The following is a 10456-nucleotide window of genomic DNA, read 5'->3' as shown; positions in this document are numbered from 1 at the left end:
TGGGCATCACTTTATCTTATCTCATTTATTTTGATTTATCTTTGTAATGCCCAGTAATGTCGCAAATCTGTACACCACAATGCCCGCAGCGGTTCACCCCTCGATCAAACCACGCAGCAAATTGCACGAACAAGATATCTCTCGAGGTAGGAAACCAGGTAGGTGCGCCATTCAAATTTTAATCGTCAGAGGACCTTGGATGGCATACGCAGAAGAAAGTTGTCCGCTTAAAATTCCAGGCTCGAAAAGGGACCGATTTATTTCATACCTTCCAAGTTTCGTAGATGCAAGTCGAACAGTTCCTTCCTGTGGGAGATCGGTACGTGCTTCTGTCTCAGGAAAAACTCTTCGTTTCCGTAAGCGGTATATACACCTTTCCCGTCCGCCCCCAGGAGTGACCTCATAGCTTTGTTTCTGATTAACAATTTCTCGTAGAACTCCTGTCCCCCCTTGACATATTCGGCGCCTAAGCGGCGCAGGGCTTCGTCGTTCTCCTTGTCCAGCTGGCAACTCCGATAGTCCTTCACGCCGAACCACAGTATTGCACCAAACGAGGCGAAGACCGCGTATAACGTGCGCCGCGCTGTCGCGTTCTCGCGCAACTTAAATCTATACGATATGAGGCTGTAAAGTGTCCACAGGGTCGCCACGGTCAGGGCCAGTCCGAGCGAATTGAAGCACGGCTCCTCCGCCTGGATTCGCAGGATTTCGCGCGCTATCGCGAACTTCTGCGCGCTCTCGGACAGCGTCACCGCCTTCAGGAAGTTCTGCGCGTCCTGCCGCGACCAGTCCACTGGCTCGTCCTTGATCTGCAGATTCTCGCGGAGCTGCTCCGACGTGTTGTTCAAGTTAGCTGGGATCCCCAGTATCGCGCCGTGCCTGCCGAGGGTGCCGGCGTGGAGCAGATCGAAGCCGAGCACGCTGAAGGGCTTTATAGCGTCCCTGACGTTGTCGGGCAGCTTCAGGTCGTCCATAACACCCTGAATCCTCTGTTGGAGCACAGAGCCCAGCGGCGTCTCACTGCCCAGTCTGCGCGTGCGGAAACAAAAAGAGGATATTAGATCGCAAACTTGGAGCAAGAATACAAATCTCTAAACCCCTCGCTACTCACTGGTACGTGGCCACCATGTATCTGTACTTCTTCAGGAATACGGTGTGTGGCATGAGGACCGCGTAATACCCGACGGCTGTCGCTGTCACGCCCAGAATCACGTTCCTGTACTTGAACGAGAATACATTCATGCCTGCAATTCTGAAAGTAAACACGCGCACCTTCAACACCCGCGTCGCATCCCTCGGTAAACCTTGATTGATTTGGGTCCCGGTTTCACCAAACGTTGCTCAACTTCAATCCCGGCTGAATTCATGTTTGTCTCCTAAAGTAAGGGCCTGAGCAGAACGGCTGTCTTGTATTCTTAAGTCACTTGTGACACAAGGCTGTCACAAGGCTGTCTTGTGACTTAAGGATATAAGACAGCTGTTCTGCTCAGGCCGTGACAGTCGGAAAGAGACGGAGAATTAAGCTGAGCTTAAAGTTACGCGACGTTGGCGAAACCGGACCTTGATTAAATCGACGACCGGCAGAGTTGACCGCGGCAGAACCTCTGATTGTCACACGTGTCCCTGAACTTGGTCTTTCAGGCTGTCGAGCAACGAAAGCTGAATTATTCCAGCCACGTCGACAAAACGTAGCAGACGCGCTAATCGGAGTTTGATCGAGATTATTCTAATGTGCAAAAAAGCTCCAAGAAATATCTCTTACACTTTTCTCTTCTCTGCCCTCGCTGCCCATTAATCGCGAATCCTAACCTAACGCGACATAACCTGAATTTAGGCACCTTGTTTACATCAATTACATGCGCCATCGGTCACCGATGATCGGTGTTGAAACATGGCCAAGGTGGAGGAGGAGCCGAAGGATTTCTTCGAGCACTTGGAACGCGTATTTCCAATAATTAAGGGAAAGGTGCGTGCGAAAACACGGTGCACATTGAACGTCATAAATTTGCTTCCTCAACAGTGGAACTTCTCTTACGATATCAAACGACGAAATTACAGTATAAAATCCTAACCTCGATACGAGCACCAGTGTCAGGATTGTAAACACAATCCGAATTTGCTTGCATATTCGACTAACAGACGCGCCAAAGTTTATGTAATTCCAACAAATTTCGGTACACCGCATTTGCAATTGGTTCTCCTTTTTTTTTGTAGCTTTATTCGGACGTTGATACTTGTCTCGGTTAATTTGGATATTACGTTCAGAGATTTAGGCCTGGTTTCACCAAACGTCGCTTAAATTTAATCTTGGTTTAATTCACGTTTGTCTCTAAAGTAACAGTTGGAAAGAGACAAAGAACGAATTAAACTAGGCTTAAAGTTAAACAACATTTGTGAAACCAGACCTTAGAGCTTCAATATATGCTTGAAATTCAACTACAGATATATAAAGTAAAATAAAGTTTACAAGTTAGAAAAACCATGATAAAAAGTTAAAAGAGAAACTAGCGTATGTAATGCTATTTTTACTTTATTGACACGTGTACTTCAGCCTTTCGACGATTCTGCTTTCTAATTCTTACTCTAAGAATCGCATAATGATCTCTCTCTCTCTTTCTCTTTCAGATTCAGGAAGAATGTACGGAGGAGGAGTTTGCGAATTTATTAAAGATTTTACAGATTTTCAAGTCGACGCAGTCTATCATTGAGATCGTGATTCATCACATAGAACAGTACATCCGTTGTCACGTGGCACCGGCGTTCTGGGAGAAGTTCGAGTACACGGAGGATGGCAAGCGCGGCTTTGAATTGTTCAAGTCTGCCGTCGACGGTCTGTACACCAGTCTCATGGAGTTCCTGCCGATTCTAAAGAAACTAGAGTACCTGAGGCAGAATGGAGGCGGGTCTCTGTCGAGCGCCGAGGACGACATAGACATAGAGGCGCGATTCAAGCTCATCGTGAGAGCGACGTTACTGAGCCAACTACCTCTGTGCCACGAATGTATCATAGAACACTTTTATAAAATCGCGTTCAACGTATTCTGCAACTCGGACAACTCGTCGCAAGGTAAATTGCGCAAACGATTGCCACTTGTGTTGTATCCGATTCGATTTGCCTGAAATATTATAAAAACGTACGTTGTTTCTTTTTTAAGCAGACATATCAGTCAGCGAGATCCAGTGCACAGGATGTACTCAGGAAGTGGAAAACTGCCGTTGTCAGATGATAGTATACATGTTTCACGAGACAAACAGAAAATTAATCGAGCTGGAGTTATTGGAGAGACTCGTAGGGAACGTGCTCACGTCGCTAATCCATATCCGTATCGAGAATCATGTGATTCAAACGTGCGACAAGACGTTCGACGTGTCACAATTGATCTCGTTAGAAAATGTATGTTAGCTTTTTCATTGTACGACATATATAATTGTGCAATAACGACTGTTGTAGCAACTAATTGTTTTAGTGGCTCGAGACTGTCGTCATGAACTGGCTCATACGAGTTTACTCCGGTGGATTCTCGAAAACGGTAGCGCTTAGCGACCAAGTTCGCAACGCCATAAACAAGTTTAAACAGAAATTATCTCATTTTCTGTACGAAACGTACACCAACGTGAGAATCGATCATCTCTTTAACATAATAATAGGTACACTTCATTTATACATCTACAAAGTGTCGTTATGATTATTTGCGCATTGTACAAGTATGCGCTACGTTTTTCTCCAGAGTATCCCGAGTCGCAGCCCGCGGTGGACGATCTCCGAGTTTGTTTGGAAAGGACCGATAAGCGGAAGGTCCTGGTTAAGAATCTGCAGGAAGCGATCAAAACGAGGCTCTTGCATGCCGGTGTGAACACGCCGGACATAGTGACTGCTTATATCGCCGCGATCAAAGCGCTCAAACACCTCGACCCAACTGGAGTGCTTCTGGAAGCTGTAACGGAGCCCATTAAGTGAGATCCCTCGCAAAATTGCAATCCGCAGCGTGAATCTAATACAAGATGCTAGAAAACTCAGTTCTTTGTCACGTTCAATTTATTCTTCAGATGCTACTTGAGGAGCAGAGAGGACACCGTACGTTCCGTCGTTAATAGCCTGCTTGACGATTCACCCAGTGAATTAGCTGACGAACTGGTGAAGGGCGAGTGCCTGCAATTGGACGACGGTTCGGCGGACGATGAGACTGAAGATTGGGAGAAATGGATGCCGGATCCAGTCGACGCTGATCCCGGTAAACCTCAAGGCTCTATTTCAGCGCGGAAAGTTCTTTCCACAGTTGACTCGGTGCTTCTCCAGTTGACTTTAAGCGCAGATTTTTTTATTTGGCGATACAGTTGCATTCCTCTAAATCGCATCATTATAATCATATTTTCGAACTAGATTTAGGACATATATACCTTCATATTAAGATTTGGATCAAAATTGAATCAGAAAAAGTTGCAACGTTTATATACTTACGGAAATATTTAAGGTATTTTTATGATAAACTTTTTATCTCAATGAGGATTCGTCTTTCCAGCTAAATCGACACAGCGTAAAGTATCTGATATTATTTCCACTCTGGTGAACGTTTATGGCAGTCAGGATTTATTCGTCAACGAGTATCGCACGTTGCTGGCGGATAGACTACTCTCGCAACTCAATTACCATACCGAACGCGAAATACGTCATTTGGAATTGTTGAAAAGACGCTTCGGGGAGAATCAGCTGCATTACTGTGAAGTAATGCTGAAGGACGTTTACGACTCGAAAAGGATAGACGGTAACATCCACTCCGACACCAGCTACAATTTGCAGCGGGAGCTCTTTCCCACTTCCGCGCTCATATTATCGGCGCAGTTCTGGCCGCCGTTCAAGGAAGATTGGAAATTGAAGCTGCCAAGTATCGTGCAGAATCAATTGAATAAATACGTCAAAGCGTTCGAGGCACTGAAGGGAAACAGAACGCTCTGCTGGAAGCCCCATTTGGGAAACGTGAGTCTGGAAATCGAATTGAAGGACAGAAAGCTGGATATAAACGTGACGCCGGTGCACGCGACGATTATCTTGCATTTCCAGGATAAAAGTAAGAACACGCTGATGATTTGTTGACTCAAGCGTAGACGCATAGTGAGGAGATTGCTTTTAATTCAAATTTCGTTTGCAGATGAGTGGACTTTACAAGATCTGGCAGAGACAATGCATGCACCAGCAACTGTTCTGCGACGCAAGATGACTTTCTGGGTGTCGCAAGGTCTCCTAAAGGAGACGTCTAATGACGTGTTTATTCTACAAGAAGAGAGCACGTCCAAGAGTCGTTTATCAACGGATATCGTCGAGGAGGAAGAGGCAGAGAGCGCGATGGCTTCAGCTAGCGATCAGAGAGAGGAGGAGCTGCAAGTATTCTGGTCCTACATTGTCGGCATGTTGACAAATCTGGATTCCTTGCCAATAGAAAGGATTCATCAGATGTTGAAAATGTTTGCGTCGCAAGGACCGGGAGCCGTCGAATGCGGTTTACCGGAATTGAGACAGTTTCTGGATAGAAAAGTCAGAGAACATCAGCTGTTGCTCTCCGGTAGTTTCTATCGATTGCCGAAGTCGTAAAAGGATAAAAGAATCCTCTATTCTGTATATCGATTCTGTATATTGTAACAATAAGATAAAATAATACGCATTGTGTTAAGTGATATTTTTTGCACGTAGAAAAACGTCGTTTTTAATAGTGAAATAAAATTAACGTACATATTCCGGTGTATTTTGTGTATGAAATGTCCATTTACTTTTCGACAGCTAGTAAAATACGCATGAACATTGGTAAACGTTATATTCGCCATTCCCTTCAAGTGTCAAGGAAGTGTCGAGTATTGAAAAAATATTTTTATTACCGTTTATCATAGTATTTATACATGTTTGTATGAACTATTTTATTTGCACTTTCATTGTAAATTGTAATTTTTTCTCCCATAAGTAGGTAGCGTACGGTACACTATAATTCATAATCAGATCTTTCCGAGATTTCAGAAAATAGAATTGCTTTTCATTGTCACTTACACATTAATATTGCCACATATCCTGCACATATATCAACATTAAAATAAAATATGAAACTAAAAAATTATCATATACAATAAATTTCGGCAAAAAACTATATAACTATATAGAATAATAAATGTAAATTCGCGTACCATAAGATCTAACAAGATTGCTTGCACATACATAATTTCTTATGCAACTTATCTGTATACATTTATAAATACGATAACAGGGTGTAAATAAATCACGATGGCGTCTACCTCTGCGGTGGTAAGAATTAAAATTATTGAATATAATATTATCAAAGGTCGGATGCAGTGTATGTATAGCTTATTTATAAAATTGATAAAGCATCTGTAATAATATTATATAAGCCACATGAATTACTTACTCTTTCTGGCACAAGCAAATATTAAATGGATTCTCGTTTTGAAATTTTAACAGAGACATATCGTCGTTTAACGCAGAAGTAAACCACAGCGGTATTTATTTATACCGTCCAGATGTTCAACTGAGTCAGTGCATATGTATAATACATTATGTGTATACATGTGTAATAATTTACGTTCCCACGCTCATATATATATTAGACAGCATATACATAAAGAGTATACATATCTGTTCTGTGTATAATCCACGCTTGCGAATGCGCGTATATAATTCGTACATTATAATCGCACTTAATAGAGGACAATGATATTCAAAATATTTCGTTAAATCAATTATTTACGTACAATAATAAAATATATATCGGATATACTTTTTTTTTTACGTTGAGAACTTAAGTAGATTTCAGATCACTCTTAAATATGTGCGTGTATACTTTTCAACGCTTATATATACACGAAGGACCAAGCTATCGGTACACGGTACACGGTACACTCCTCGGACAAAAATTCAAAAAATATCTGTCGAAAGAACGAGTATAACATTTGACACATGAATGACTATACAGGAGTTATATAACGCGTGCAACTTGATATCGTTCTTAATCGTTACATGTACAATATGGCAGACCTAAAAGTGGTGCAACTCTCTAATATAATGATAAAGTCGATATTAAGTAAGTCACTCTCTCACGCAAACACTCTTTGCACATATGTGGGCAGAGATTACATTTTTTTTTCTTCCCCTTATACTCATATGATTATAATATCTAGCAAGTGATTCTGCGTCGCAGTAAGTTGCGACAATAGATCTCGATGCTTCTACCGTTTTTTTTGTTTTTGTCGATTCGCCGGTTAATATCGATATGTCATATCGATATTTGTGCAACTGTATATACGTATCTACTCGACAATCCTGCAAGTTGTAAGTTCTTCATAAAATTAAAATCTGCAATTTATTCCACGAGTCTTGACAACGCGTCTGCCACCTTGGACGCCCTGCCACATTTCTCTCGTCAACGTATTATTGCACATTGACATCCTAAAATTCTACGATTCTCTGCGAATAGTAGAATTTTAGACTTGATACTTTTAGCTGAAACAATATATACATGTAGTTCTCATGCATCAGCATACGACGTACGTCAACATCAAGCATCAGCGTACGACTTTTAGAGTCTTCTCTTGGGGGATATTCGTGATTCTAGGCTACGGGTGTCCCCAACAGTCCTCCTCGCAACGTAACGAGAAAGACTGTCAGAGAGTGATCCAATTGCGTCCTTCTTCTTCGAAGGATATACATGTGAGAAAGTTAAATTTTGATTGCACAGATTCTAACGCTATTACATAGAGCCTATCGATAACGAAGCTTTATCTAGAACGGTAACGCGGCTACACCGCACTACGTTATTAATATTACAATAAGGCACATTTATGTGAGAGAGTTGTACAGAATTTTGATAGTTTTCTCCAACGTGAGAGGTGGGTCGCGCGAGAAAAAAAAGGAAGACACATTGGCAACGATTTCTCTCGACGGGGTCTTCGAAGAGCTTCGCGAGTTCTCTCGCGAATCTTCTTGTCTGTGTTTTCTTTTTCGCGCGACACCTTTCTTCTCCAGCAGTTAGCTCTAAAAATGCGCGTAAATATATATCAATTGCGTTTAAGTTAATGTTGTCACATTCTCGCGCTGCCACCTCCAGAGACGGGGAGGTGCCAGCGTAGTCGTAAGTACTGGGAAAAACGCGAACAACAATTTCATCGCCGCCGCGAGAAGAGAGAGAAAATAAAATACTTTTTTTTTTTCGGAGACATCGACGATACGAGTGCTACAACAAAATCCCCCATCCCCTGCGGGGGGGAGTAAAAATATTCGGTAAACTAAAATCCGTACTACGAAAAACTACTATTGCTACTACCGCTAACGTTGCGCCGAGCTCGAATTGCGCATACCCGACTCGCGTCCAAGACAAGTCTGTAATAGTCCCGCGTTTACTCGCAAAAAAAGTCCCGCGGGGATTTCCTATACAAAATGTATATAATATACATTTACACGTAAATATATAATATATAAAGAATATATATATAGCAATCCCCAATCTTTCCGTATGTATATTTATATGCTATAATGCACCTCGCAACGCTACCGTTCCTTGCGAGGTGAGACGATAAATTTGCGCCGCCGGCTACGACGGCGCGAAGTGGCTCGGATTCCCAATCGGCGACGACTCCGTCGATCGCCGAGACGCGCGAAAGAAACCTAACGTTTCCGAACATTAAGAGGATACAGGATGATGGATAAGCTTGACGAACGGGGCTGGTGACGCGGACGGACGGCGAAGGTGGTCGGCTGGTTGGTGAACCGATCGAACGCGGGATGCTGTTCCAGAGTCCAGGTGTTAGCACGGGGCGAGTGGATATCCATTGTTAGCACTCCAAGCCTACAGGCCACGGGCAACCGGGGTTAACAAGAAAGAAAAGAAAAACAGTTTGTTAGTAATCTGATTATATGACTGACCGACGTTAACATTAAGTATCTAGTAGCTCGCCAGCTGAGAGAAATATAGTTAGTGGTGAAAAGCAACGCTTCCGTTTCTCGTGCGCGTCCGTAAAACATGACCCGGCACGCTGAGGTCGAAAGGTGGGATCGAAGTTGAAGTTTCTTTTTCTTTCTTTTTTTTCCCTTTCCAGCGTCCTGCCGTGCGAATGCATTACATTGCCCCTCCCCGATTGTCCCAGCTCGCGAACGCGAGAGGACCGTCATCTTCGGTCGGGGAAGCCACGACGAAGCATTGCTTTGCACCGGCTACTTGTAATATTTATTAGTGTGAAAGCACTCGACTTGTACGCGTCATGACAAGATAACAGTTTCGCGCGGGAGAACGAGCGTTCGGCCGTTCGTATCGAGTGTCAAGCTGGCACTTCGTTATCTCACGAATGCCCATGACTATTAGACCCGTCTTGCCCAAGTGATACGGCTCGCGACACCCTTTCCCGTGCGCGCAAAAGTCGTACAAATCGATGGATTACACATCACTGTAGCGACTCGCTCGTCAGGCTGGATGCACCGGTGAACGAGGGCTCGAGGACCGCGCCGGAGTCTCTAATTACACGCTCCTTAGCGATCGCCTTTATCGGAATCAGTCGTCCGGTGCGATCCTATCGTTCCACTCTAGCTGTCCCCAAGTCTTTAAACAGTGTACTTTCCAAGTTGACGAGAATCTCGATCGTCGAAAATAACCGCGGAAGCCCAATCGTTCACCGGTGCATTTACCCCACGGCGGTCACGTAAAAGAACATAGCTGCCTGTATATGTCAGATATCAGCCGAAAAAAAGAAGAAGAAACGATCAAGTGGAAAGAACCGATGATCGATCACTATCTGTTAATCGCTAACGTTACACACGCACGTGGATTGCGTTATTTCCGAACATTATAGCGATTTCTCAGACAGGCAGCCTGGATGTGCACCTGCCACCACATTAGCACCGAATAAATGAGAAAGATTACGTAACGAAATTCCGATTACACAGTTACGGTGGTATTATTGTACCGATCACTGTATTGATCTTTAGTGATTAATGTCCCATCAGCAAGCAGGTGTCAGAGGCTCATGAGTGTTGCATGTGCCATACATAGGACAGATATTTGTAGTACAATTCCAGGCATTCCTTATTTTTTTAAGAGAAGCATATTATTAATAGACGCCATTAAACAGACCTGTTTATACAGTATATATAATAACGTGGGTTGTGTGGGTCGAGTGATAACTGGAGATTCGACGAGAAACTCAAACGCGAGAGCGCGCGACGAAGCCGTCGTTGATAAAACGTTTCCAAGTCGACGGGCAATCGCGACTCTGGCGCGCACGTGTCTCGACAATTAATAATTTAACGCCTTGAGATCCCTCGGTGATTCGTACGGGTTGACTGGCGATAATACCGATTCAAGTCATTGATAACACCGAACCAAAGAGCGCGTACTTTGATTATTTTCGAACGTACAACTTCGTCCAAGCAAAACAACGAACTTGTGACATTTCTTCGTTTAAAAGATAC

General features: G+C 43.4%; 3 protein-coding genes across 6 annotated transcripts in view; 1 reads left to right on the top strand and 2 right to left on the bottom strand.

Moving 5' to 3' along the window:
* Window positions 1-233: 233 nt before the first annotated feature.
* Window positions 234-1904, bottom strand: LOC105566508 (transmembrane protein 177). Of its 3 annotated transcripts, none has more exons than XM_012020573.1 (3): window positions 1839-1904; window positions 1112-1252; window positions 234-1029 (listed from the first exon to the last, which is right to left on the bottom strand). In XM_012020573.1, exons 2-3 carry the CDS (start codon window positions 1240-1242, stop codon window positions 258-260), a joined length of 903 nt encoding a protein of 300 aa, XP_011875963.1. In that variant the 5' UTR covers window positions 1243-1252; window positions 1839-1904; the 3' UTR covers window positions 234-257. The 3 variants fall into 3 exon arrangements, with proteins under 3 accessions (XP_011875963.1, XP_011875961.1, XP_011875962.1); XM_012020571.1 differs by lacking the exon at window positions 1839-1904 and adding an exon at window positions 1561-1829; XM_012020572.1 differs by lacking the exon at window positions 1839-1904 and adding an exon at window positions 1763-1826.
* Window positions 1840-9727, top strand: LOC105566509 (anaphase-promoting complex subunit 2). Of its 2 annotated transcripts, none has more exons than XM_012020575.1 (8): window positions 1840-1966; window positions 2626-3067; window positions 3159-3394; window positions 3468-3648; window positions 3729-3954; window positions 4048-4232; window positions 4521-5066; window positions 5148-9727. In XM_012020575.1, exons 1-8 carry the CDS (start codon window positions 1892-1894, stop codon window positions 5585-5587), a joined length of 2331 nt encoding a protein of 776 aa, XP_011875965.1. In that variant the 5' UTR covers window positions 1840-1891; the 3' UTR covers window positions 5588-9727. The 2 variants fall into 2 exon arrangements, with proteins under 2 accessions (XP_011875965.1, XP_011875964.1); XM_012020574.1 differs by having other exon boundaries at window positions 3156-3394.
* LOC105566611 (protein held out wings) overlaps window positions 5673-10456 on the bottom strand; it is a 28165-nt gene continuing 23381 nt past the window's right edge. Inside the window, exon 10 of the mRNA XM_012020754.1 lies at window positions 5673-8840. The gene's annotated coding sequence lies outside the window, so the exon portion shown is untranslated. The remainder of the gene's footprint in view (window positions 8841-10456) is intronic.

The sequence above is a fragment of the Vollenhovia emeryi genome, unplaced genomic scaffold (assembly GCF_000949405.1).
Source record: "Vollenhovia emeryi isolate VEMERY1.0 unplaced genomic scaffold, V.emery_V1.0 DF939144.1, whole genome shotgun sequence".
NCBI lineage: Eukaryota > Metazoa > Arthropoda > Insecta > Hymenoptera > Formicidae > Vollenhovia > Vollenhovia emeryi.
Note: the sequence above shows the minus strand (reverse complement) of the source record. Positions and strands in the feature narration are given on the sequence as shown.